The 26,267-nt window shown below is 46.8% G+C and overlaps 10 protein-coding genes across 10 annotated transcripts; 5 read left to right on the top strand and 5 right to left on the bottom strand.

Annotated features, from left to right (window-relative positions):
• The first annotated feature begins 436 nt into the window (after positions 1–436).
• On the top strand, positions 437–1,292 carry F5147DRAFT_426868 (uncharacterized protein). Its single transcript, XM_041429776.1, has 3 exons — positions 437–752; positions 906–960; positions 1,019–1,292. Exons 1-3 carry the CDS (start codon positions 556–558, stop codon positions 1,184–1,186), a joined length of 420 nt encoding a protein of 139 aa, XP_041286920.1. The 5' UTR covers positions 437–555; the 3' UTR covers positions 1,187–1,292.
• Positions 1,256–3,415, top strand: F5147DRAFT_779582 (uncharacterized protein; the record flags this gene model as incomplete). The annotated part of the gene is made up of 15 exons (XM_041442319.1): positions 1,256–1,362; positions 1,413–1,507; positions 1,562–1,602; positions 1,652–1,672; positions 1,730–1,877; positions 1,931–1,940; positions 2,069–2,157; positions 2,213–2,418; positions 2,483–2,538; positions 2,591–2,672; positions 2,727–2,833; positions 2,897–2,979; positions 3,035–3,045; positions 3,098–3,198; positions 3,253–3,415. 15 exons carry the CDS (start codon positions 1,256–1,258, stop codon positions 3,413–3,415), a joined length of 1,320 nt encoding a protein of 439 aa, XP_041286919.1.
• Positions 3,416–4,169: 754 nt separating this feature from the next.
• F5147DRAFT_840590 (uncharacterized protein) lies at positions 4,170–6,640 on the top strand. The gene is made up of 4 exons (XM_041444307.1): positions 4,170–4,562; positions 4,616–6,088; positions 6,144–6,223; positions 6,283–6,640. Exons 1-4 carry the CDS (start codon positions 4,317–4,319, stop codon positions 6,371–6,373), a joined length of 1,890 nt encoding a protein of 629 aa, XP_041286918.1. The 5' UTR covers positions 4,170–4,316; the 3' UTR covers positions 6,374–6,640.
• Positions 6,641–6,873: 233 nt separating this feature from the next.
• F5147DRAFT_657616 (CHAT domain-containing protein) lies at positions 6,874–8,627 on the bottom strand (the record flags this gene model as incomplete). The annotated part of the gene is made up of 4 exons (XM_041434296.1): positions 6,874–6,958; positions 7,062–7,089; positions 7,267–8,523; positions 8,567–8,627. The coding sequence occupies 4 exons, from the start codon at positions 8,625–8,627 to the stop codon at positions 6,874–6,876; spliced, it is 1,431 nt and encodes a 476-aa protein (XP_041286917.1).
• Positions 8,628–9,650: 1,023 nt separating this feature from the next.
• Positions 9,651–11,292, bottom strand: F5147DRAFT_426789 (NAD-P-binding protein). The gene is made up of 5 exons (XM_041429775.1): positions 10,845–11,292; positions 10,748–10,792; positions 10,277–10,690; positions 10,074–10,227; positions 9,651–10,020 (listed from the first exon to the last, which is right to left on the bottom strand). The coding sequence occupies exons 1-5, from the start codon at positions 10,882–10,884 to the stop codon at positions 9,858–9,860; spliced, it is 816 nt and encodes a 271-aa protein (XP_041286916.1). The 5' UTR covers positions 10,885–11,292; the 3' UTR covers positions 9,651–9,857.
• A 227-nt stretch (positions 11,293–11,519) lies between these two features.
• On the top strand, positions 11,520–13,227 carry F5147DRAFT_585768 (uncharacterized protein; the record flags this gene model as incomplete). Its single annotated transcript, XM_041431890.1, has 3 exons — positions 11,520–12,810; positions 12,875–12,963; positions 13,015–13,227. 3 exons carry the CDS (start codon positions 11,520–11,522, stop codon positions 13,225–13,227), a joined length of 1,593 nt encoding a protein of 530 aa, XP_041286915.1.
• Positions 13,228–16,263: 3,036 nt separating this feature from the next.
• Positions 16,264–17,910, bottom strand: F5147DRAFT_779577 (uncharacterized protein; the record flags this gene model as incomplete). The annotated part of the gene is made up of 6 exons (XM_041442318.1): positions 16,264–16,803; positions 16,853–16,981; positions 17,054–17,112; positions 17,165–17,312; positions 17,373–17,735; positions 17,794–17,910. The coding sequence occupies 6 exons, from the start codon at positions 17,908–17,910 to the stop codon at positions 16,264–16,266; spliced, it is 1,356 nt and encodes a 451-aa protein (XP_041286914.1).
• Positions 17,911–18,826: 916 nt separating this feature from the next.
• F5147DRAFT_747990 (uncharacterized protein) lies at positions 18,827–21,995 on the bottom strand (the record flags this gene model as incomplete). The annotated part of the gene is made up of 14 exons (XM_041440008.1): positions 18,827–19,276; positions 19,334–19,666; positions 19,732–19,929; positions 19,985–20,164; positions 20,271–20,310; positions 20,367–20,524; positions 20,584–20,700; positions 20,735–20,792; positions 20,850–21,046; positions 21,088–21,276; positions 21,340–21,480; positions 21,512–21,559; positions 21,611–21,808; positions 21,909–21,995. 14 exons carry the CDS (start codon positions 21,993–21,995, stop codon positions 18,827–18,829), a joined length of 2,394 nt encoding a protein of 797 aa, XP_041286913.1.
• Positions 21,996–22,659: 664 nt separating this feature from the next.
• F5147DRAFT_585811 (uncharacterized protein) lies at positions 22,660–23,002 on the bottom strand (the record flags this gene model as incomplete). Its single annotated transcript, XM_041431893.1, has 3 exons — positions 22,660–22,780; positions 22,834–22,895; positions 22,949–23,002. 3 exons carry the CDS (start codon positions 23,000–23,002, stop codon positions 22,660–22,662), a joined length of 237 nt encoding a protein of 78 aa, XP_041286912.1.
• A 420-nt stretch (positions 23,003–23,422) lies between these two features.
• Positions 23,423–25,700, top strand: F5147DRAFT_721921 (MM3350-like domain-containing protein). Its single transcript, XM_041438890.1, has 14 exons — positions 23,423–23,597; positions 23,651–23,715; positions 23,915–23,998; positions 24,055–24,125; positions 24,177–24,287; positions 24,345–24,408; positions 24,459–24,494; positions 24,545–24,573; positions 24,620–24,707; positions 24,757–24,832; positions 24,886–24,955; positions 25,012–25,380; positions 25,436–25,460; positions 25,512–25,700. Exons 1-14 carry the CDS (start codon positions 23,450–23,452, stop codon positions 25,566–25,568), a joined length of 1,293 nt encoding a protein of 430 aa, XP_041286911.1. The 5' UTR covers positions 23,423–23,449; the 3' UTR covers positions 25,569–25,700.
• Positions 25,701–26,267: the final 567 nt, after the last annotated feature.

The following is a 26,267-nucleotide window of genomic DNA, read 5'->3' as shown; positions in this document are numbered from 1 at the left end:
CAAGTTTGGATGTGTTCTGAATGGGAGTCATTGGGAGATCATGCTAATAGAGCCCACAGGAACGGTTCGGCACATTAATGCGAAGCACCGTCACGAAACATGGTAGTAGTGAACTGGGAGTGGGTGGGGATAAGGAGCTAGACGACAGATACGTCCAAGGTCTTACTAGCACTCGGAGGAGCGGGAACAAGAAACACCGGCTTCTTCCGCTCGTCCAAAGACCGATAATGGTCCGATATTAAGTTGGAGGGAAACTATTGCAAGACCGTCCTACTCTGAGTCTACTCAGCAGCAGCTTCTCTCGGCATTCAAGTGACGGCGACCGGAAAGACTTTCATTAATTTCATAGTAGCTGGCTTTGGCACGGATATTGCTCTACACCGGTTGAACTTCGAGTCATCCTGGCAGGCGCTCAGGGCCTCAGGCTCACTACTCTTATCTTTCAACGGACAGCGCGCAGTGAGGTCATGCCGCATCATCTCGCATAAAGCATATCTCGCGGAGACCGCTGTTGTCGGACACGAATACTCTCTTGGAACAGGTCACAAATGTACCATGGATTACGACGTCTGCGTGCACGACCCCATAGCCTCATACTACTCAGGCTACTACAGCGCAGTGGCCGCCATGGGGCTTCATATCGGCAAGCCAAGCCAAGCCATCAAGAAGCGTGTCTTATATAATTTCATCTTTTGTATTCTCCCGGGCCAAGGAAGTCAATTACGAATCATCATATCAGACTCGAAGGATTGGTGAGTCTCCCTACGTGCTTTACGTTGATTGCGGTGGTTTCCGACCTTATACATGGCTACGTTCCAATATAACGAAAACCTTTCTATATGCGATCATCTATCGTCATCATATCATGATATCTGCGACTCACTAGTCCTCTGATGCTCTGACAGTCACTCACATGGCAGATCGGTTCTACTAGTCTTAAAAAAGACGTCGATACGTTTCGTAAGTATCTAATTTTCTTTACTATATCGATGAATATTATAAGGTTAACATCAAGCAGCTCGCAGCCTGTCTTGGTCTTGCGACAGCGGTCCTATTGCAAAGGCCCCGAATGGTTGGTATACGTTTACATAAAAGATATCGGAACCACAGAACGGTGTCAGATATTCGGTGCAGAATTCTTGAATGTCCGCGGCGCACGGCCGATAGCATAAAGGGCGCAATCTAGACTCACTGGTATAAGTCAAAGCCTACATCCATCTGCATATTCATATTATCATAGTGATTTCGCTGTACCATGTTCATCCCCAAGATTCCTACCAAGGATTCGCCTGATTCTTTTGAATTTTGGTGGAAAATGGCCACCAGCGCAATTCTAGTTCTTGCGGGGGGCGTCTTCGCTGGGTGGGTCGCACATTGAGTCCAGTAGATGTTGATCCAATGTACCTCAACAGATTATCAATTGGGCTTATGGGGCTTGACGAACTTCATCTTCGTGTGTTGGCCACCTCGTCAGAAGAAAAAACGGAACGGACAAATGCACAAATTGGTGCGTGCAGTATCTGACAGGTGTCACCCAACTTTCAGTCAACGGTATTGTTAGTGTTGAACCTCATGCAAAGAGGTCGCCACTGGGTGCTGGTGGTAAGTCTTTACTTGCTCTCTATCCTTCTCATTCTCAAGCTCGTTCAAGGTGCTTCTTCTCAGTAACGTCGTTCGTATCATCGAGTATACACACTTTCGTCTTGCATAATGAAGGGTCACGTTTTAGATTATCAACGAGAGTTTGCCAATCTTTCTTGATAGCGCGGTGAGCACATGCTCGGCATATGCCCCCTTTTGGCTCAGAGCAAATAACCTTATCGACACTCAGATTGGAGGAGGTTTACTTGCTATAGTAATTTCAGCGACTGCCATTGGTAAGTAGCGAAATCCACGCATCAGGTTCAACAACTGATCGGACCGACTTCAGTTATATTTGGGTACGCATACCATTTGTTTTGAGCATCACGGAACATGATGGTTGATGAAATCTTACTTTTTTGACGGACAGAGAGTAAGTACAATGTGTTATGCGTTATGGAGTTATTTTTGACCTACTTAACAAAAGGGTTATACCTCAAGCGGTTTGCGCGAGACACGGCCTCGCTATCGGTGCACGATTTGCGCCATTTGTTCTTCTTCTAATGTACCTCTTTGGTGTGTACGCAGTTTTGACTCCCAGGAGTTTGTAAGTAACCTTTACCCGGCACAGCACCCATCGCATATCCAGTCGCAAAAATTCTCGACCGTGCATTAGGAGTTCACGATACACACACCTACAAGAAAGCTGAATTGAAATCCTTTCTTCAATTCCACCGTACTGGCAAAGAGCCTTTGCGTGATGACGAGATTGGCATTCTCAATGGCGTCCTGGAGCTCAGCAGTAAGAACGTGGAGATGATTATGACCCCCATTTGTGTCAGTATTTCTGATATTTCCTTTTGGTGGGCTCAACACTTACGGCGGGTGTTCATCATTGCAGGATGTTGTCATGTTGAGCTCGGATACAATTCTAGACCACGCCACTATTGACGCTATGTATTCGAATAACTGCCTTTGTCTTCACAGGAGCGCACTCACACCTCTTTAGCCTCACTAGCGGCTATTCTCGGTTTCCCGTGCACAAGCCAGGAAATCCGTTCGCATTTGAGGGCCTTCTTTTGATCAAGAAGGTGCATCTGAAGCTGCACTTCAGTTTGAATAGCTTGTTGACAGTTGCGTGACAGTTGCTGATGTACGACCCCGCACGAGCACTCCCAGTCTCACACTTTCCTCTGTCCATCTTACCTGAGGCCCTGCCATCAATCAACTGTTTTCAAGCACTCGACTATTTGTACGTTCCTCACTTCATACTTCTATTATAGCAATCCAGGCGATAATAGGAACAATTTTTTAGCCAGACAGGGCGTGCGCATTTATTATTGATCAGTCGGACACCTGGTTCACATGGCGGCGCAATTGGTCTGATTACTCTAGAAGGTAAGACCAATCATGTGCACTTGTCACTGCCTAACAGCTATTGTTTTTGGGTTAGATGTTATCGAGGTATGATTATTCATGTCGCTTTCCTAGGTATATGACATGACATTCCTCCCAGGAAATTATTTCAGAGGAAATTGTCGATGAAACTGATCAGTACGAGGACAACCAAAGTAAACGGCATGCTGAGCGTATGATAAATGATACTGTCATGAGAGAGTGCGTCTGTATCTCGCTATTTTGGCTCGATCATAACTCCCTTCTTCTATCTAGCATTGTTGAACGGGAGAGAACTATACTCACGCGTACATCCACTATTGAACCTACGCAGGTGGCTTCTGTGAATATTGAGACCGTGCCCCTCCTTCCTGGGTCAAGCCAGGGCGAGTATCCTCAGGCGTATCGTTATGTTTACAATTCAATTGACGAATCATAACACGAGAATCATCAGTCTTCAAGATGACATGTATTACATTTATGTTAAAAGGCGACGTTTTCTGGGAATCATTTTGTATTCTAACGTTTGAGTGCTCGTCAATCAAATTTGGCTTTCTTTTCTAGGAGACCTGATTACTATTGAACTCGACTGAAATGTGCCTGCGTAACTCGCTTCGTCGGGAACTCTAGTGTACATTGTTGACACTTGTTAGGATCACACAATGTCGGGTCTCATCCAAATTTGTACTATCGTAAGTCAACTCGAAATCCAATCAGGCTAGGTTCAATGGGCATCCGAACATCCCTGTCAGAGTCCAAACGTTAATGAGCAGGGCTAAGACTTGTCAAACACGATCGGTTGCCCATCTCCCAAGATCCTCTGCCGGCTACACTCGTGCCCAGCGCTCGGGCCTTTTGTCATCAACACCCTAAGCTAGATCTGAGACGGCGTCAAAAGTCCCAAAAGGAAAGAACCGAATAGATTATACTGCGAACAAGGAACTAACCACCAAGAGCATCAACATTGAAGGTCCGCTAGTCTCATCAATGTCGATGTCCTCATCGAACTCTTCGAAATCTCCTATCCTCCAATCATACACTCCTTGGTTCTTGGCATCGGTCTTCTCGGCGCGGCATGTGGACGTTACGATACGTGTACCGTCATAACTTACTTACTGCTGTATCCCAGGTTGTGGTTCCAGCAACACGATCAATGTTTCACTTACTTCGAGACCTTTGATCGAGGCCAACAAGGTACGTACAAGGCCTTGATAAGTCTCTTCCTGGCACGTGGTGCTTGGCATGACCTGTCAGTCGAGTGGAACATCATATCAACCTGATAGCGATTGTCCTTTATGAGGATGTGAACGTCCAGGTGACCTTTACAATCATGCACCCGAATGCATCGCGCCCTCGCAATCACCGAGTTACTCACGCACATTCTTCGCGATGTGTACAATGATGACGAGGGACTCAATCTCCGCCGGGGCATCAAGGACATGGCTAGGATTTCCCAAGTCTGCAAGACTTTCCGAGATCCTGCATTGGATTTCCTTTGGAAAAATCTTGACAGCCTGCTCCCGCTTCTTCGGCTGCTTCCTCTTGAAATTAACGAAGAGCACGGTGATAAAGCTCGACTTTCAAAGGTCGTCTCATCAGCCCATTACTAGCCACCTTCAGTTTACTGATTTTGCCGCAGGTTCTTGGGGACCTGAAGTCGACAGAGCGCCAGTGTTATATCTCAATATCCAACCGCGTGCGCACTCTATCCTTTTCGGAACCACACGAGCCTATCCCTCGCAATTTAATAAATGATATTATTGAGTATAATCTCCTCTTAACTCCTCGCATAGATGTCCTCCACCTTCGCATATCATCCGAGGCTGGCCTTCGCCTTCTCCCAGCCCTTATCACACCCGAATTGACCGACATCTCACTATCTTTCGATGAAAATTTATATGTTTTCAATCGTCCGCTAGACCTTGGCGATCTCATCAAGTCGGTATACATGACTATTTTTCGGTGTGCGCCCAAGCTTGCACATTTCTCTGTAGTTGATTTGTACGAAGCACTGCCGTTGTTGTCACTTACTAAGGACCCGGGTCAAGATCATATGGATATGGCATGCCTTCAAAGCCTGACACATGCAGCATTCTACATAACTGCCGCTTCCTTACCACAAGTTCTCGATTTAATGTCACAGCTTCGCAAGCTGGAGGACCTGACCATTCAGGTTTGCGAGAAACCTTTCGAAGAAATTCCCCGCCTCTCCTCCGCGTCAGAGACATTCGGCTCGCTGAAGAGCGTCGCGTTTGATGGCCCTCCTGATATCATCAGCCGCATATTCTCCGCATTCCCAGCTAATCGCTCTATCCAATCTGTAATTCTACGAATGCACGGTCTTTACACCAATGCCGATATCGCACTGGTACTCTCGGGGGTTGTTGCAGCTGTGTCCAAGGAGTCATTGCAGAAGATTATAATAACTTCCGTGCTCTCAAAAAGCGACCTTGCACGCTGGGATGCTGATTCGGGAATCGACACTCACCAATTCATACTAGACATACACGCCATCGAGCCCGCCCTGCAGTTCCGGAATCTCGAGATCTTTTCGGCTTGTCTCGGTGTCCCACTCTATCTCACAGACGAAGACCATCTGCGCATCGCGCAGACATGGCGCTCTGTGCAGTTACTATACCTGTCATCGATCGTCCAGCGTGTTGTCTTGACATACAAGCCTCCGGCTAGCATTGCATCTCTAGTGCACTATGCACGATATTGTCGCCGCTTGAAAGCGCTTGGGTTGTGCCTCGATGCATCTACGAAAGCCAGTGTCGATGCATGTATACAGGCCGTGGACAACTGCGAGGAGAATATTCCAGAAGAAAACCACAGCCTCCCATCTCCCTCAATCCAGATGGTCGAGTTTGGTCCTTCGTGGCTGGAGTGTAACTTCGACCCTGTGCACATCAACTCTTTAGCCAAGGCGTTCACGAGGCTTTTCTCCAACCTAGCTGCATGTCGTGCGTGCCGGACAGAGGTACTTGGGGTGCCACAGGCTGCATGGACTTGGATGAAGGTGCAGACATTGTACGAATACATCCTCTTTACGGATCAGGGCTGCAACGTAAATACCCCACGGAGCGCGTGGAAGTTGAGACTGTTTTCCACGGTGTGTCGCATGTGATTTTCTCGCTGCTAGATATTCAATTTAATTGTACCTCTAGTGGACCTCGGACTATGGAAAAGATTACGAGAAGGTTGCCCTGGCGGCCCCTGGTTCATCCGTAGAAGTTGACTTTGATGAGTACGTCCTCTGTTGATCTATGGGTGCTCAATCTCACACGCTGGCCTTTGGTGTTACAGTGATCAGAATGCGGAAGCGTTCAATCAGATCATGTACAAGACAGCAAGGGACGAACTCGCGAAGATATCCAAAGAACACGAGGTTATGTGAACACCCGTAGAGTGCAGGGTGCCATGTCTAATGTAGCTTTCCACCCATGATGACCAAAGCGCGATAGTCATTGCAGGGGATCCATGCCTGGTTATTTCCATTGATTGGGGCATAGAATGGGATTCTGAAGAGGTTTAATCTCATCGATGCATTCAACACGCATCAGTTATAATAACAATCAAGGGAAGGCTGCCGTTTTGAAGATTACTCAGATATTGTCGCCGTCCTTAAGAACCTCACAATGTTCGGCATAGCTTTGACTTGGTGCTATACTTATTTGACCTATCTCGAGTCGTTTGGTGAGACCCCGACGATAGCAAGGCGGTCTGAAGGGATGGAGAAAAGACGAGCTAACAGTACGCAGTCCCATGATTTCGTCGTGGGGAACATCCTGTCTACAAGCTTTTGTCGTTCGTAACACATCTCTGATGTCATCATCTAAAACGTTGGAGTAGTACAACCCGTGTGGTTTAGTCTGTGAGCACTTTCGGCAACTTTGTTCAGTGCTCTGCTGCATACATGTGCCAGTTATGTATAGGGTTATAGTCTATCCTGCTCGTACTCTGTAGAGTCTTCTTGGAAGTTCTGATATTCGATGTCGACTCATCACAGAGGGTCCAGCATGACGCAGTATAACATACATACACCATGGAGGCAGCAAGGGTAGTTCGCAGGTAACACTACTCACCGAACCCATATGCTATGATAACTTAGAACTGTGACGATGCAGGAGTAAATGAGATTCATTTAGCGGGACAATGTGTGTGGCACTAGTACAGAACAACAAAGTGCTATGCAGAAATATCCAACATATATAAGCAGCAGGAAAGCAACGGAATGGAAATACAGAAAATGGAATAATATAGCGATTCGGGTCTCTAACGTCTACACACCTATGTGAACAAATACAATCCGCTGTTCCAGTGGAATATCACTGCGCCACAATTTCTTCAAAGCCTTGTGCAACGCCGTTGCAGCGCGCGTGCAGTCCAATCTCCCTGAATCATCGATCAGGTTGTCGTAGAAACTAGACACAACCTCCTGTGCTACCTCATCGTCGACCGACCACATGGAACCAATCACACTGCGAAATCCGGAGAATTGCATTGCCGCAGCGAGGTGGATCGATTCGTCGGGACTCTTCTCATCGCCCACGGTAGTGTGGCAAGCCGATAGGAATGCAAACTGCGGCTCCTGCCAATTGGATCGGATGATGTCCTTGATCATCAACGGCCCATCACGCATTGCGAAGGAAGATTCAAATGGTCGTCGTCGATTAGGCATTCCATGGCAGGCCAGGTGAAGCCACTGGTTGCTGTTCAGGGCATCAAATGTACCCTTGACCGTTGCATCGCTGTCCTCGAGCCGCATGAAGGACGACACGACGGGCGCGAGACGCTTGGCGACAACGGCTACCTCGGGAGCTACACATTCAAGTGGCTTCCCTCCATCGGGGTTTCCTTGACCAATGGCAACAAAATGTTGAGGGGAGCCATCTCGTGAAACCTGCCGTCTCGCACGAACAAGTGTGGCCAAAGTGGGGGTGTACGAGGAGATGTAGATGTGAGACAAACTGTCTCTCTTCTTCTCATAAGCTCCTGCTGCATGTAGAGGGAGCAGCGCGAACTCAGCAGTGGGACACCACCATATACGCGAACCAGGGCGAACATTTGACACCCTGAGGGCTTGTACCACGGGGCCAACGATGTGATGCCAAAGTTTACGAAGGATGCTGACAAGCTCGAGTTGAGTATCAGAAGAACCAAATTCTTTTGTAAGGGACTGAAACTCGGAGGACAAATCAGAAACTTCGGTCTGCGTGATATCAATCGGAACGTGGACAGGATCTTGGTCGCTGAGGACAATCAAGGCATCGCAGCAATACTGACTGGCATTGACAATGACGACAGGACCGTCTTCAGCTGCCTTCTGGAGGTCGGAGAAAAGGGGGGGCAGGAGAAACCGAGAAAAGTCGGGAAGCATGCGGATCCGTGAAACCACGTCATCCCATTGCATAGTGAGTTGCCGGGTTTGCGGGGACTGGTCTTCAGCATTGACCGGGGGAACAGAGGAGTATTGTATCGCGATACAGCTCGATGGCCTCATCAAGGTCCGACATGATGCCACGCCGCTCGAATCTGTCGTGAAGGCTGATTGCAAGATTGTTCAGAGACGAGGATCGATCTGAATGACCGAGGGGACGGAGGAGTAATGCATCTCGATGCAGCTCAATGGCCTCATCAAGGTCAGGCATGGTGCCATGCTGTAGGAATCTGTCTCGAAGGCTGAGTGCAAGATCGTTCAGATACTCGGATCTATCTGAATGACCAGGGGACAGAGTAGTAGTAATGCATTCCGATGGAACTCGATGGACTCATTAACATCGAACATGATGCCACACTTCCGGAATCTATCTCCAATGTCGAGCGCAAGATTGTTGAGAAACAAGGACCGAAGAGAATGACCTGGAGGACAAAGCTGCAGCCCAGCTCGATACACTGGGTCAGTGATGCTGTGAAAGATCTCGAACTGAGTGCAAAATGGAATGAGATCAGAGTAAATACACACTGAGAGAGCTGACACTACAGTACTGCTCTACCGAAGACCCTCCAGTCGAGAGGAATGATACAGTGAGTGCTCAGCCAGCCCAGGAATTTAACGGACGACGGACTGGAAGGCCACGGTGAGGTGGAAACACTATATGGGGCCGCTAGGTGCACAGCCTGTGCACTGGTATCACGTTAATCATTACAGTAATACAGGATAACTTGAGAAAATGATGAGTTCATTGCAATTGCCCTTCAATTACATACCTCTGTGACTTAGGAAATACTACAGCCTCGTTTTACCGTTAGTCTACTGCAAGCCCAGGAAAATGCATGCATTGAAAACATGGGAGGACATCACTGAATCCTTGTGATGGAGTCAGAATCCAGATGGACTGTTGATTACATAACGTTGTCATCGATATCACTCCCCACTGGTGCTGCCCCAATGTCCAAGGTCTTGACAAGTCGAGCATTGAACTTGGCCATCATGCATCAATGTTCTCAAATTTCAAAGCCCGACTCGGAGATAGGGTCAATAGATATCGATAAGTGCCGGATCCAACAAAACCCTCGAAGGGATCATCATGGCTACTATTAATATTGCAAGCAGGAAGGCCTTGTTATCATTCTAACATATATATAAGCACGGAGTGTTTGATCCCGCGGAACTAGCCCACTCATTTGCATAGTATATGCAACCAACTCAAAGGGACATGATAAGTTGCGACGCGTTTGCGATTCACGACAAAGTCACGATGACGGACGCATAAGGGACTCTGGGGACCGCTTCTTCCGAGTTGGTTCAACTTGCGGAGAGTATAAATCGGCAAGAATTCACTTCGAGACTCTCACCTAGTAATAATTATTTGCATGTGCGGAATTCAAGCACTTCATCATCTCCTATATCGAACAAGGCATTCGTGAAAAAATCCAGCCTAAGATCCCTGCAAATCTTCCGGTCTGTTTAGCAACCTCCCCTCCATTCCACCTTCAACCATCACTACTTGACCAGTGACATGACCGGAGAGAGTGGATGATGCAAGGACTACGACCTGCGTTGCGACGTCGATCGGCATGGCTACCTTCTTAAGCGGAGTCCTGCGGTGACACGAAATTCAACATGGATCATGAATCATGATGGTGTCACTAACGTAGACAATACACGATACACCATTTGAGGATCCTTCAAGGCTTCTTCAGCCATGGGTGTCCTGACCCAGCCAGGCGCAATACAGTTGACCCTGCCTTTTGGGGCTATCTTCACGATTTCATTCTTGAGAGTAAGGTTCAAACCGTACATCATTGCTAGAACATGATGAGTCCATGTCAAATTGCAGACAGAATCGTCACTGACCGCTCTTTGTTGCAGAATAGTCCCCATGATTGGCTTCGCCATACTTTCCAGCAGTGCTTCCGATAAGCACGATCGCTGCCTTTTCCTTGATAGTGGAGGATGCACTTTCAAGGTGCTTCAGATACTCTCTACACACCAGGAATGATGACGTCAAGTTCGCAGTCATGGTGGTATTCCATTGGTCCAGCGTCATCTTTGCGATTGGGACATCTGCAGTGGGATATATAGCGTGGTTGACGATCACCACTTGTACGGGGCCATGAGGCATAGTAGATAGCGACTCAAACATAGCCACCACGGCATCCTCTTGAGATAGATTCGCCTGGACATGTTGAAGATTGGCGTTCGATGCCAGAAGCTCCTGGATTGGACCAAATTGGGAGTTGTAATGTGCGGTTACGTTCGCCCCCAATGCTGGATGTCCGAGTCTGTTTCAACTCAGTAGTCGTCACTCGAGAGTAAATTGCTCACCACAAAACAATTTCACAGTCTCTAGCCCGATGCCACCACTTGCCCCTGCTCGAGTACTGTCAGGTGAGTAGTGCGATAGGATACCGTAGAATACGACCTGTAACAACGACATGCACTCCTTGCAATCCATGATCCATGATGTGCTATATTATCGGTGTGATGTTGCTTGAATAACCAGACGATTAACAGGCGATAACGGCCTCAGTAGTGTTGAGGTGTGAAAAATTCAATGCTACAACTCATGTAGCTGGTACCATTAGACAGGTGACCCATCGATTATGAATAGCTTCGAGCGTGTGTTATATGGGCGCTTCAATTGTAGTTCGAACGTTCAAGTAGCGGCACTGTAACGGTCATTCAGTTGACACCGCATCTTCTCACCCTTATTCAACGCCTCGATTGCAACTCAGCAATCAGAATTCTATCAGACGCCAGCAGTGACTGGCCTCGATGATCCTTGCTTAAGCTTGCTTGTTGCTTCTCTTGGTTAACGGACAGCAGCCACTCTGTGCACGGATATGTGTACAGTACATTAATACAAGGTGGTTAGCCTTGACTGGTTTTCAGTGATCACCATCCTGACACGTGCACTTTCAGTATGCACTGCAATGCGACGTAAATCAGCGCTACACAGGATTCATGTGAATACTGTGGTGCACGAATGCTCTTCTATCACGAAGCCACATGCACCAGAAGCTATGGTCATAAATGAAATAGATTTAATCTGCGTGTCAATAATGCGCTGGCCTTCCTGTCTCTGCCTCCCATAATGATGGCAGCTTCTTCCAAACCGACAGAAGAAAATTGGAATCCATCCAGCCTTCTTGTATATAACGCACTCCCGGGTCACCAAGACTTTGACGCGACAATATCTGATGCGAAGTCCACTGCTGATGCTAGAACCGATTTCTACGATCGCAGTCTGACAAGTCGCAGATATGCTCTTGTCGGGCTGGCATGTTCAAGTATCTTCAGCTGCTTATGCATTATTGCAGGGATTGTCACTGTAGCCAATCACGGAATCTCGGGAGTAACCCCGCTCAACATATTCGAGTATCATGATGTGATGGCCATAGGTCTGGGGCTCAGTCAAGTACTACCGCTGCGCGGGGAGATATTGACCCTGATACTTGACTTATTTGTCACGTTATGTACCGAGTCCATAGGCTTCGTACACGGCATCTCATTGCGCTCTGCGCTAGCCTCAGAGTCTCGGCTTCGTTTCAACACCAATCTGCGCCTTCTGACCGCAGCCCGTGGATGGTATAACCCTAATAGCGCCTTCCTTAACGGTATCTCGGCTGTCCTCCTCATTATATCCTACAGCGCGGCCTCACTTGTTGTATGTCAGGACATTTGGATGACCCCAGCAGGTGGAAGTTCTGACAGTATTAGTATCGCAGGGTTTCCTCTCCTCATTTTGGGCGTCGCACTACTCCTCCAGGTGATGATCGCATTGTCAGCGATACGGGCTGTCAAAATATTGACGTGGAGTTCTTCACCTTTCGACTTGACTGCTGCACTCGTCCACCACACGCAATTGACCCCTGCTACTTTCCGGTGCATGCGTCCTGTGTCTGACGTAGACATGTATGGAGGTCCAGCGAAGCCACCAGAGACACAGCCCTCTGCGTGGCATGCTCACCCTAGCATCCGTAAAGTTGTCATTTCTCTTTGGGTGATCGTTGCAGCGTGCGCTGGATGGGCTGTACTCGTCATGTATTTCTGGCACCACTTCCACCTCGCTCAAGTTGTTCCCACCTTTCCGCTTACACTCCAAACGTGGTCGTTTCTCCAGAATTTTATGGGCAATTACGTCATATATGATCTGCCAGGTGTCAATCTTGAGGCATGGATTGTGGTCTTTGTCTTCACTGCAGTAGTCCAGGGACCATTGACGCTTGGGCTGCATTGTTCAGAGCTCATCGCGAATGTCATTCGAGACGAGAGACAGTGGAGATGCGCTACCAAAAGGAAAGGACTTAGTGTGGCGACGAACCCGTTGAAGCCGATTTTCATTCATCCGATGTGTCTCATACTTTTCATCGCGAAGCCTTTCCTGCGTGAGTCATTCACGGCTAGTATTTTGTTGTCAGCGTTATTGAACACTATCCTCTATGACCACAGACTGGATGTTTGGGCTTTCATTCTCCTTAGCTTTGACAGCCTTTGACGAGAATATAAACGCTCTGGTGATGTCTATGTTCACTGCCCAGGTTTGCACTGCCCATGTACAATTGTTACAACATTCTCACACATTCTCGCAGATCTGGAACTTATGCATTGCGCTGTTTATATTTGCCTGTTTATTCACCTTCATTGCACTACGCCGACCGCACGGTCCCCAGCCAGCTGCATATGGCCACCTCCAGACGCTCGCCAACCTCGTGGATGAGTGGTCCCCTGTGATGTGGTGGGGACACAAGGAGGATGGAATTCCGTACTGCCATGCTGGTAGGGTACTTGCATACTCATTGTGATACTATATTGACACTTTTGAAAAGGGACAAGCGATCACCCGCTGCCGGATGTGAAGATGGACTGCGTTTATGCTGGTTCCGTTGCTGGGTCTCTGGTACCCTTCTCGTGAGAGGTACTCGCCTTACTTTTTAAAGGAAGCGTTCTGATTTCTCTTTTTTAAATAAAGAAGTAGATCCATGTCAGGCTGGCGATGCATTCACGGTGCACACAATCAGCCATGCCGTTGAACGAGACATACGATTTTCATGCTATCTACTGCATGCTAGTTGGTTCTTCTTATACCATCCATACGAGTCTGGGACAACTTTTAGCGGAAACACTTTCGATTGGACCTTCAAGCAATTGTAATTTCGGTGGATTATAACTTGAAATCATGTAGCTGATGGACACTTTCCCTCACGGCATCTCTGCGCCGGACCTTACCACATCATCATACGATGAAACCGTTCCTTGAGATTCAATGCTACGTTTTCACTCGATCCAGAGCGTGCTACACCATTCAACTACATAGGGAGCATCAAAGTGTACCTTCTCTCTGACACTGATGCCGAGGCGCACGCAATTTCAGCTTTCAGCTTGCGGAAAGTGACTCTAACACAGGAATCTGTCTCTGTTTGACCCTGAAGCACAAGCTCAGAGGACGATAATGATAACGTCGATATGAAAGAAGGTGAAGACGAACACTTAGTCTTCGTATTTGTCATGCAACTCACTCTCCGCTACAGGTACTTACAGTCATACTTATTTATGTCGAATCATGAAGTGCCAGGAAGAACCAAATATTGTTTCACTCCATACACCGGTCTTGTCGTGTGCAAACGTTAAACGTGTTGAAACAGCTGGAACAAACCACTACTAAATACGCAGGCTCGAACTTGGACTTTAATGACGCCAGACGTAACTTGAATGGACTACTGTATAATTCCGAGTCGACTATGGAACAATAATCAGTGGCCGCACCATCGAAAGTCAGTGATTTACAGCATTGAATTCAGTGGCCATGTCGACAACGATCAGTGATTCAACCACTGATGTCCATTGTCTTTTCGGGGGATTCAATGGCCGTCGATTCATTGCGCTACCTCATTGGTTTCAGTGGCTCTCTCTATTGACTTTCAACGTTTTCTCCTACTTAAATTCACAGGCTTTCCTTTCCACAGTGTCTTATTAGAATTAGCTGCATCAGTAGAATAGTGTAGATAGTGTCCAACATAGAGGGCTTCGCCCCAACGGACGATAAATTAGGATTCAAAAGAAAAAAGGAGTAAATCAGATTCATTCACCGCGACAGTGTATAGCACCAGTACAGTACAGAACAACGAAGTATCATACAGAAATAAGCAGAGTGAGGGGATGAAAACAACTAATAAATACAGCAAATGGCATAATATAGCGAATCAAGTCTGTCGCAAATTCTTAATTTAAACTTCAGTGCCTTTTATGGCATTTCAACGTTCAAAGACCAAACATAAATTGAAAGCGCTTACAATAGCAGAGTCACAATTGTAATCAAATTGGAATGACGGTTGCAATTGAGATGGCAACCGCTGTCACAATGCGTGGCAATCCGTCTTAGTCATTGTAATGAGCTATTTGGCTGGGAGTTGTAACAGGCAATTGCAATGTCAAACAGCGGCTTGCAAGTCAGATTGTAATGTTTATTTGTCAATTTTAATACATTATTTATATTTTAATATTGGTATGGTACTGGTGGCTCATCTGCGGGGTGCGCATTCCGTCGTAATACATCCCTATGCTCCTCCATATATCCATCTCCACAGATAATCTCATTGGTGTGGATGACGATGCGGTGGTGGTGGTTGTCATAGTTGGAACTCATTTGGCAGAAACATGGGGGGAAAGGAACTCCGACTCGATGGATTTTGATTGCTGGGAGGACATGGTTTGAGTTCGAGTAGCGCTGGAGGGTGCGGTTGGATGAAGGTAGGGTTCTGGAGGATATAGTTTGTAGTTAGCGGTAGGGTTCCCATTCCACATCAATGAAATCATTCACCAGTATTAGACTGAGTGCGAGTCAGCCGCACATCTCTCCCGTTGGCTTCAACTCCACTCAGGCAATGACCCGATGGCCGATGTCTGGTAAGATGGAACTGTTTGAGTATGAGCGAGCGGCCATGGTGGCATGGATGTGCATGTGGAATGTGAGCGATGAGCTGGCTCGAAATTGAACGGACCACTTACTGATCACCCGGCGGTCAAATGCCTCTCTGGTAAGACGGAACTGTTTGAGTATGAGTGAGTGGCCATCTTCGTGTCCTTGGAGAACGACGCGACCTTCATCTATGAGATCATTGGGGTCTTCAATTAATATCTTTGTTTCTAGGGTGGATATGCTGCGGTAAGAATGACTTACTGTCGTCTAGTCGATTTTTGCTGCCAGAGGTCTTCATCGCTAACTTCGTGTCCTCGTCCTTGGAGAACGACACGACCTTGATCTACGAGATCATCAAGGTCTTCATTTAATATCTTTGTTTCTAGGGTGGGTATGCTGCTTACTGTGGTTTATTATAATAGTTGATGATTTTTGCTGCTGGAGGTCTTCGTCGCTAACTTCGTGTCCTCGTCCTTGGAGAACGACGCGACCTTCATCTACGAGATCATCAGGGTCTTCGTTTAATATCTTTGTTTCTAGGATGGATATGCTGCTTACCGTTGAGTCAATTTTTGCTGCTGGTCCAGGAGGTCTTCGTCGCTAACTTCGTGTCCTCGTCCTTGGAGAATGACGCGACCTTCAATCATGAGATCATCCCGGGGGTCTTGGTTTCATTAAAGGCAGAGGGTCCAAGGAAAAGTTATCATCTACTAATAGCGGATGGTGGTGAGAGCTGCTGTAGCGGTGTTGAGTATCAGAACAGTTGTAATGTGGTTGCTGTAGAATTAAAGTCTCTGGAAAATTTTGTAATCTCGTTGTTATGTAAGCATTGTCGATTGAACTCGATTGTAACGACATTTTCGCGTTCAAATTCAAATGCAATGCACTACACTAGACGGTGGATCACTAACTGTAACAATTTCTATGAGACTTTTTGAGAACGACCACGACGAATATTGCTATGAGTTGCTACTGCCCTTTTCCCCCTAGTCTTTCCCTTCCCTCGGCCCCTGCCTATTATCTGACCATCAGCTTCATCTACATCAGCTTCGTCTGCTTCAACATTAGTATGAGCAGCAGCTCGAGATGCTGATTCAGATGCTTCTTCTGCAGGTCGGTTGACGAGACCTGCATTGAGACCTGGGCCTGGACCTTCATGTAGCGCTACTGATGCTGGTGGAACCTCATCTGCTTCACTGTCTGATGACATGTCGAGTGCGAGCATAGCGCGATTGATTTCATCCGAAAAGTCTTCGCCACCAGCGGGATTGAGGGTGGACAACTTTGCGGTGCCAAAAATGTGGTTGTTGATACTGACCATAATATTCTTGATGCGCCTGGTGTCCCACTTTGTAATGAGCATCTTCTTATATTGAAAGAACAGGTCTTTGTAACTGATGGTCGATGATTTCCCCACTCCCGAACCGGGAAATTCGGAGTCGGGTGAGAGCAGAAATATTGCCTGCATTCAAACATCAGTAGATATATTTGATGCAATATACACGACGTACGATAACTGCCGCCCATGCGATAGATCCTGGAGTGACTTGTTGAAAGTTCCACTTCCGAGCATTAGTCTTTGATCTGCCACAAGGCTCTTGATGAAGCGAGGTGACGCCATGCAGTGATGCTCTCAGAATCTAGTAGATAGACCATTGTCATAGTAAGTAGCATACATGATACAAATATACGAGCAGTGAATGATAGCGCACCTTGGCGAAAAGTATCCAGTTGCCGAAAACAGTCTTGAGGGTGGTGTCTTCTTGCAGACCTGGGAACAAAAGAGGCGGAAAGATTTTATAAGCCTGCGTCTTGCCAGACACTCCAAGCATCTTTTGAATTTCGACAACTGCCGGCTCTGTCGAAACTAGGATTGGCAAAGTACTTCGCAGGAAGGTCAAAAATATCTCCAGCAACGCCACGTAATTTTTTGATCTCGTTTGAACGAGCATCGCTGATGCACTTATGTACCTACCATAGTTAAAGAATACATCAGATGATAGTTAGAACAAAACAAAATATGTGACGTACGAGGTCTTTGAAGTACACACTCTGTATGGCTCGATGGACGCGTTCTGGGAAATGCTTGTAAAGTTCGTCTAAGAAGGCCGTTTCCTGAGTTGCAGCAGTCTTGTAACGGTCATGGCTATCGAATGGTGTAGGCAAATCCGGCAGCTTCTTGGTGAGAAGTTCATTGTCCGGAAACATCTCCACTGTCATGCTGTATTTACGAGCATACAGTGAGATGGTCTGTTCGTGAGCAACGAGTTCATCAGGTGCTTCAACGCGCCGCTTACGTTTGGGCTTCTCGGCAAGTAGAACTTTGTTCTTCTCCTTGAGAGCACGATTTTCTTCGCACAGACGCTGAACTTCGAGCTGCAATGCTTTGACTGCCTGGAGCACGATATCAAGTTGAATATAGTTAAGATAATAAGTTGTAGCTAGTACGTACATCCATGAAATCTCCCTTGGAGGTGTTGGGCCCTGGGATGGAGATTTGCTCGATGTTGCCCTCATCGAAGTCGTCATCGGAGTTGCTGTCCGATATGTGCACTGAGAGATGAGACATTGTCCTACAAGATGTTCAGTGGCAAGACAGCGAAGGAAGAAATGGTGTGATGCACCTTATATACAATTCGACACGTTGCCTACCCACATCTTCTTACGTCTTTGGGAATGACTATGGTGGCTCGGCATTGTGATTGATAGCGGCAAACTGATGTGAGGCACGTAAACGAGCGCACGACTAGAGGGTGCCCTCGCAAGATGAAACTTTAAAGAGTGAACCTTAATACACGTGCATCAAAAGGGCTCGTCACAAACCGGCTGATAGTCTGATTGCTGATTCAGACCCTTGAGGTAGTTAGGAATCCCCCAGGATGGACGCTTCACGACCTTCGACCCTCGAGGTAGTTCAGGATCCCCCAGGATGGACGCTTCGCGACCTTTGACCCTCAAGGTAGTTCAGGATCCCCCAGGGACGATCTGGTGGCGACTAAGATGGGGTTGGGAGGATGCATCTAGTGATGGTGATGGCCGGTGACATGGAATTGGGAGGACGTGTCTAGTGGCGACTGAGATGGGGTTGGGAGGATGCGTCTAGGAGATGGTCAGTGACAGAGATGGAGTTGGGAGGATGCGTATGGTGATGGAGATAGCTGGTGATTAAGATGGGGTTGGGCCATGATCGAGTTGTTGATTCCAGCGCTGATGAGTGCTAGGTGATCTTGGGGGTTCTTGGAAGAGAGCTTGATCATGAATGGCGAGAAAGTCTTGAAGGCGTTGATGCATTGAACAGAGTGAAGTCGGTGCCGAGGAAAATGAGGTATATCATGAGGCAGAGTATGCGGAATGTATGTCTAGAGGCGGTGATGACATTGCCTGGTATTCACGAGAGGCAAAAGCAGACAGTCAGTGAGACCAACGAGTGAAGATACTAGTAAGCAGGCATACCATCTGTAAGGGGAGGAAGACTATGTGTGGCATCAAACACGTACAAGGTGCCCTGCCTCAAGATGCAGCGCCTTCACACGAAGGAACATGTCGGTGTCAACAGTATCGACAACAATGTAATCATTGCTACCATCCGGCACTAGGAAAGCTCCGCGGATGATCGACCTTACTGAAAAAAATTCAGCCTGCGCCCGGGGTCTTGCTCGCACACGAAAGATGGAGAGATGCTTGTCTTTTCGGATGCGAACACCAGTGGGAGCATCAAATGGGTGAATAAGGGCAAGGGAGAGGGCTGTATCTTCCAGTGTACATTCAAAAACAAAGAGCAGGCGACCAAAGATGATCTTGTCGGTTGTCTGGACGAACACACAGTCGAAGCGCGGAGTACCAAAGAACTTGGGATTACAACGAAGGAAATCGGTATGTTGGCGCCAATCTACCAATGACTCATAGTTAACCTTTAAGAAACGGCACCCGGTAATCTATCCCTTCACGTCAGTATAACAGAACGCAGCCAAACTGGACAATGATCATCGTACCTTGCCATTTGCTTTGAGCTGGACCCGCTTTCCACCTGGTAGAGGGACTTGAATGGCTGGTAAAAAGTTAGTTAAGAAATCATTGAGCCTGATACGAAAGTTAGTAAATGCGCTGTCATGTCTGTGAGTGTTCTCGACAGATTCAAAAGTCTGTGGAGCTTGTCTGGATCCAAGCTTTACATGAGGCGAGTCGTTCGAGACGACCAAATCATCCACCACGGAATTGTCTTTGTCCAGCACATTGTCGACATCGCATGACTGATACTCATCGAAGTCGGATATGTTCCGGCAAATGCTCTCGGCGACCACTTGCCAATGATTGATGCGAAGAATCTGTAAATATTGTAGCAGTAGTCTAAGATCAACAAGTCAATGATATTGAGAATAAAATCTGTTACCTGCGGCGCCACATTCCTGAAGTTGGTGCGCATTTGATACGAATCTTTCAGCGACCCGTGCATCTTCTCGTTTGGCTTCGTGTTGTAGTTACGTGTAGCTCCTTTAGCTTCGATGTTGTCAAAGATATGCACACTCATGTGCAATTTGGGGAAGTTCCAGTTCTTGTCGCTCGTGTCGGCTGTTTTAGTTATATATTGCTATTATAATAAGATTCATTGACGAACAATTTCGAGGGAAGTCGAGAAAACACACCTGGAGATAGGTTGAGAACGCTTGAACTGCGTGTCGGCCTGCATGGATAGTATCAGCTGTGTGAACCTCGAGTGCTGCATATAAATCGACTTCAAGAAAGAGTCGAATACAACGAAGTAAGAGGTAGCCGATTGGACACCCGTCCTCAGTCACAATGGTATGTGCAGCATAGATCACCATCTAAGAGAACAACCATCAGACTCGACTCATCAATAAGAACCTACGAAAACATACCTTCAAAATGTCTTCATACACGCTACTATGCCGCAAAGGAAATGCTCATGACTTGCGATAGATGTTTGAGATTGCGCCACCGGTGGAAACGCCTCGTAGCTAGTAACACGAAATCAAAAAAGTCCTAAATTGCAAGCTATAGACTTACTTGTGGTCCATCTGCGCTACACTTGCTCTCCCAAGACTAATGATTATTCTCTGCAGTTCGGCCCACAAATGATCGCGGTACAGGCCACCATTGAAATGGAGCCTATCCCACGAGAGTGCGTAATGTACACAAGTAAGCGCAACGATCCAAAAAGCGTTCTAACATGGTTGGGTTAGTAATACAAACACCGCTGGTACTATAGATAACAGAATCTTACCTGGACATCACGAAGTCCATATTGTTTGAGCATATCATCTCTCTCTTCAGCGGTCTGCTTGCCCCGCGCAACCTGCAAGACGTTCTGTGACTGATCGGATGTTCGACGAGGATAGGCCTTCAAAGTATCCAAAAGGTCGTCATGGGGGAACGAGACAAACTGGGCATGGCCACAGGGACTTGATCCCTCGAGTGAGCGACATAACACATCTAATACATTGACAAGTAGTCAATTATTCATATGTACAGATAAACGAACGCACTGACTGTTCCTTGTAATCGGCCGACAAGATTAATATCGAAGGAAAGAACCAGCGTTGGATGCTGTCGAGACATTCAAACCATTGACCTGTACTAGATTTTGATGCTAGCGGAGAGAGAATCTTCAAGAACGCCTCGTGCCAAACAGCGTTCTTGAAATTGACCCAGCTTGGCTTGCCAGCGTGATCCTTCTCCTCCTTCACCTAGAACTACGATCAGTGCTAACCGCTAACTAATAAAATACTCCATACAATAGGAAGCCACCCAACAACGTAGCCAGCCACCCATACCTTGACCATTGGCGAATGTCGGTGGGAAGGTTCGCAAGACGTGCAACAACGGGGTAACCTCTTGCGGTACCAAATGAGGACAACTTCGTCTTGTCCGCATACAGAATAAACGCCAGAGGTTTGGCGCCCTCTGGTAGCTGAGACTATGAGGCAAAAGAATAGATCAATTCATGAATACAAGAAATCACTACAGCAGTATTACATACTTGAACATTCCAAAAAGCTTCAGCCGTGTAAGGTTCATCTACAAAGTTTACAAATGTCTCGCCATCAAACTTTGAGAAGCGCTGCGCATCAAATACCATGTGCGGAAAGAGCTGAGGATCACGAAGGAGATCAGTAGCCCACTCCCAGAGATTGCGATAGTGTAGATCAAACTCTCGTATTGGTACCGTCATACGGTACTGAAATCATGTCTTGAGTAAACTAAACTTGAGAGTCGTCAGAAGCTAAAGATCAGAGAAATAAAGAAATAACCCCCGTAAGGCGATGGGAAGCAGTCTCCCACCTGTCGTGAATGTCCTTGTGGGTCCGGAATGTGAACTTCTCCTGTCGGGAAGTGCACCGGTTGCAAAGTCGTATGAGCTGATCAGTCTGCTCGTTGTTCAAACAAGCCTCCAGGGCAAGTTCAGCAAGTTCAAACTCTAGTCGCGACTTGAATGGTGCCCAGGGGTGCTGGTTAGGGGGGATAGATGCCAGTGGGGTTGGACATCCCTTTGAAGTCCTCAAAAAGCGTGGACCTCAGGTGGGATCCCACTGCTTGGATGATACTCACACCTATGTCGTCAACCCGGAATCTGGGAGTTGCTTGCACGTCAGAGACATCGGCATCAGCAAAGTGATCTGTGAACAGTGGAGTCATGAATTATAATACATAACGAATGTAATTAAGATTCTGACTTACCGTCAATATACCCCATGCCATCATCCATCTCGTTTCCCATAAATTCATTGGCACGCTCTGAATTGTTGACACTTGCGCGGTGATGATTGATTGTCTCGTTAAATTTGAAGGGCCTATGAGTCAGTTTAAATACAAAAACTAGAACTGATAGACAAATGAATGAACTTGGGACATACCTGCTTCTGCCTCTAAATCTTCCCTTCGAATGGATTCCGCAAACAAGCTGATTCTGACGCTGTTTCTCCGCCTTCTTCTCACAGGCCTTGCAATGAGTGGACCACCCACGTGGTTTGAGGTCTTGTTTGCACATGATCGCAGAATTTTGTGCGTTCGAGGGGCCATGTCCTGGATAGACGGGTAATATATAAGTATGGGCAAGGGGAGGGAAACTGTTGAGAATGTGGTCGAAGGCAGCTGTAGGATATCCATAACGTTTGTAACCGCATTGTAATCGATTGAAACTCCGCTATAATGATACATGAAGGTTGATAGCATCATTGTAATCCAATTGTAACGTGATACCAACGGTTCCTGATTACAATCGATTTCGGAAATTTGCGACACCTGATAAACCACGTCAGAAGCTAATGTTATACTATTAAAATAGGCAAATTACCTAGAATCACTTCGAGGAACCGTTGGATTTATGAGTCTGTCCGCTGGGAGTAGTGTACTGCGAGTACCCTGTGCCACTGTTGTAGTAAGTGGACCCATTCGGGTTGTTGTAGTAATAACTCCCGTCGCTGTCAATATAATCAGTACCACCAATCAAGAATTATTCATGATGAGAACTTACTTGTTAGAATAGTGGTATCCAGTACCGCTGCTACCGTAGTCGCGTGAGCAGTAGTGATTGCCCTACGAAAAGTGTTTGTTAATCACCACCCCTAACTCGCAAAACGGGCGCTTACTTGGTCGTTGGTACCATGACCAGTGTACGTGTAATCTTTTCCGTTGCTAGACATCTTGAACGTGTAGAAGTAGTACTGATAATGGGAGATGCAAGGGTGGTGCACTGATGAAAGACGGGCTAGCTGCAGTCCTTTTATCTGGTAGTGCTATTTGTTGAACTTTGTCCTTTGTTTGTTTGTTTGCACAATTCATGTTTCCCCGCATTAAATTAGTGTGAATCATAATACATTTATCAAGAATTCGTGACCACGTCACTCGACAGATGAATCGATGATGTTTAACCCTAGAATATCGTGAGTTGAGATCAAATTTATGCACAGGTTGTGCATTATATGTGTCATGGAAGACTGGCCCAGAGGGCGGTCACCTTGGGTCAAGATTCAAGAAGGTAGTTTAAAGTTTGTGCGTCTCCGATGCGGCGTAAGTGATATGCCTTTTTGGGGCGTTATGTATTCCGCTATCAACCTTGCACATGCTACTATGTCTGTTGAGCAGCAACCATGGATTTTACAAAACTCTTTTCAACACTTTCGTTGACCGGTGAGGATATTCCTCCTCGCTCTACGACGCGCCCCACACGAAAACCCAAATTTGTGAAGTTTCTCTCTGGAGATAATGGCGAAGGCATGCCAGAGACTTTTTTTGAGGGTAAGTGGTTCGACTCTTTTGAGGACGAGTCCTAGATGTCCTACTCTTTCAAGATCCTCGTACATTCAAGCCAAAACCGGGTCCCCATGGACAGATTCAGACTTGGGGTATATTTCCGGTATGTCGCCTACCAATCCTTCCGAATCAGTTAATTGACGTGTACAGTACAACGAAGATAATATCTGGGACTGTAAGCAAATATCTGAGTCTAGTAGATTGTATATCCTGACTCTTCAAACTAGTCGATGGAATCCAAATGATGTATAGAACAGTAAGTTCATAGAGATGGTTTGATCGTCTCGTTTATTTGGCTTTAGATGGCCCACCAATTCTCCTACGACAACCGCGGTGGAACACCCTGGCCTGAAAATCAATTCATGGATGTTCTAAAGGATCGTAAGGTGGGTGCGCTTTGAGGTAATTCCGTTCTTTTCCTGACTTGTTATTGTCTTCGCAGCGCGACCAGCTCAGCAAACTTGATCTCGCAGACCTTGACAAGAAAGATATTGTGATCAAGATACACTTGAAGTATGTTACTTGTATAAATGATGCCGCACCCTCTTGACATGTTCTTCAAAGGTTCTTGCAAGATGCCAATGGCGACCCTCGCATATGGCGCCGGGTGCGCCTCTCAGCTGGTATGAAGATAGGCGTATTCCAGGATAAGGTCCTTTCGCCCATTCTGAACTGGTACTCATTTGATGTCCCGATTCTATTTACACACTGAGGCCATTGTTTTGTGTGTAGGGTACGAAACCTCCACTGCTACACGTTCACGGATCTCAGAGACGGCGCTGTATTTGGTCCTGAGGTAAACTGAGCCACTTTTACGTCATAGTCCATCTCTAATTACATACATAGGACGCCAACGCAACAGACATAATGCATATCAACCAGGCACGTAAACCTAGGGAATATGTTTGGAGCGTCTGACATCTCGACCCTAGGTTGGATATGTTTACCTTCCGGATGACAAGTAAGAGCATAATCTCCCGTGTCACATTGATTCTGAAGACACTTAGGTATATGCTCGCCCACTTGTTTTCAAAAGTGGGCGATACGTTTGCGTACTTGTATGACTATGGGGACAAGTGGCACCACGAAATCGAGGTACGGTCGAATACCTTGCCTGATATTGGACTGATTTTACGTCGATCAGATCGAGAAAGTTTTTCCCGTCGAGGAGTCGTATGGACGTGTTCAGATACTCGATGGCAAGGGCATGTGCCCAGGTGGTGAGCTACTTTTCTAATGTACACAATATTCCACTTGTCAAACTATCATCCAGAAAATATGAGAGGGTCGTACCAATACCAAAACTTTCTCAAGGCCTACGACACTGATTCGTACACCGAGCAGTACTAGGGTTTCCCTTTGATTCAATTTCAGTGCTGAACATCTCTCCAGGGTTAAGAAAAGACGAGAAATTCTTGATTGCCCAAATTACAAAGGCTTCAGCAAACCTCCTCTCTCTGTTCGACGTTGACGCCTTTGACGTCGACCAGGCTAACGAGCGACTCTCCGCAGCACTGAGTTCGCCCAACTCAGTCAGGGCGGGCATGAAGGCATTCACCATGCCTATCAACCCCAGCGCACATGATTCCAGGACGGGCAAACTCAAGAAAGGTCAGAGCATTCAGCGCGAATGGGACCACGAGAGCCATGGATATTGGCAGGAGACAACGTCCAGCACGAAGGATAAAAGAAGTCAGTCGGCTTGTGCTGCTTGTGGAAAGCCTGGTGGCCAGGATCTTAAGACGTGCAGTGGTTGCAGGGCCATTTTGTGAGCATTTCTGAACAAACTGGGGTGATATGATGCTAAACAGGATGTCGTCTAGATATTGTTCTGCTGAGCACCAGAAGGTATGATTGAGACATTTTGCAGGTCTTGTTGCTGACGAATGTGCTATCAAGGTACACTGGAAAGATGTACACAAAAAGCAGTGCTCTCGCAAGTATCTCAAAAAATGATACCGTTCCATATCAATGCTGGTATATCATTCCTACATGAAACAAAGTATAATATATGTTTACCGTATCTTTGCAATGTAAGCACGAATAACTGTGGCCCAGCTCCCAGTCGGTGGCCACTGCGTCCATCACTTCCATCCTGCAGCTGCATAAGCACCTAGTACTGCATCTCCTTGATGTCCTTGAAGCTATCAGAGCTGCCACTCGTGGCTATACCACGATAAATGATTTACTGGATTTCAAAAGTAACTGATTTCACAATCAGACATGTCACCCACTCAAGTACTCGGGGTGATATGACTACTACTTGGTGCAAGTGTGGGCGAGCGGTTCACTGACTTCCAGTACCGACAAGAAATGGGTTCGTCTACACAAACCTATCTCAAATGTACTTTGAAACACCATAGCTTAAGCAAATACCACAACGGATCCTCGGCCAGATTTCTCCTCCTGCAGAACACCCGGTAAGCATTTCCCTACATAGTACTGCTAGTTTGTATATGTACACGTTCCTGGAGGATAATCGAATTCATACTAATTTCATCGTCGAAGTTGGCCACCAGTTCAGCATGATATTGTCGAACGCTAAGGATGAGGCGTGGTCCCAGAACAAACATCTGCACGTGAAAGAAAATCTGAGAAACACTACGGGGTGTCGGGACTCCCATAGGCTTTAAATACAGAAATATGAGCAGTAGT

Source organism: Suillus discolor, assembly GCF_016758755.1.
Source record: "Suillus discolor strain FC423 chromosome Unknown F5147scaffold_89, whole genome shotgun sequence".
Classification (NCBI taxonomy): Eukaryota; Fungi; Basidiomycota; class Agaricomycetes; order Boletales; family Suillaceae; genus Suillus; species Suillus discolor.
Note: the sequence above shows the minus strand (reverse complement) of the source record. Positions and strands in the feature narration are given on the sequence as shown.

Coding starts and splice junctions, on each gene's coding strand:
- F5147DRAFT_426868 (XM_041429776.1), top strand. CDS start 556: ATGGATTACGACGTCTGCGTGCACGACCCCATAGCCTCATACTACTCA. Junction 753..905: donor ATATCAGACTCGAAGGATTG/GTGAGTCTCCCT, acceptor ATGCTCTGACAG/TCACTCACATGGCAGATCGG. Junction 961..1,018: donor AAAAGACGTCGATACGTTTC/GTAAGTATCTAA, acceptor AACATCAAGCAG/CTCGCAGCCTGTCTTGGTCT.
- F5147DRAFT_840590 (XM_041444307.1), top strand. CDS start 4,317: ATGCATCGCGCCCTCGCAATCACCGAGTTACTCACGCACATTCTTCGC. Junction 6,089..6,143: donor AGTTGAGACTGTTTTCCACG/GTGTGTCGCATG, acceptor TTGTACCTCTAG/TGGACCTCGGACTATGGAAA. Junction 6,224..6,282: donor GTAGAAGTTGACTTTGATGA/GTACGTCCTCTG, acceptor TTGGTGTTACAG/TGATCAGAATGCGGAAGCGT.
- F5147DRAFT_426789 (XM_041429775.1), bottom strand. CDS start 10,884: ATGGATCATGGATTGCAAGGAGTGCATGTCGTTGTTACAG. Junction 10,228..10,276: donor CTATTCTGCAACAAAGAGCG/GTCAGTGACGAT, acceptor ATCATGTTCTAG/CAATGATGTACGGTTTGAAC. Junction 10,021..10,073: donor GTGTATCGTGTATTGTCTAC/GTTAGTGACACC, acceptor GTGTCACCGCAG/GACTCCGCTTAAGAAGGTAG.
- F5147DRAFT_721921 (XM_041438890.1), top strand. CDS start 23,450: ATGGATTTTACAAAACTCTTTTCAACACTTTCGTTGACCGGTGAGGAT. Junction 24,409..24,458: donor GCGCTGTATTTGGTCCTGAG/GTAAACTGAGCC, acceptor TTACATACATAG/GACGCCAACGCAACAGACAT. Junction 24,495..24,544: donor ACATAATGCATATCAACCAG/GCACGTAAACCT, acceptor TCTCGACCCTAG/GTTGGATATGTTTACCTTCC.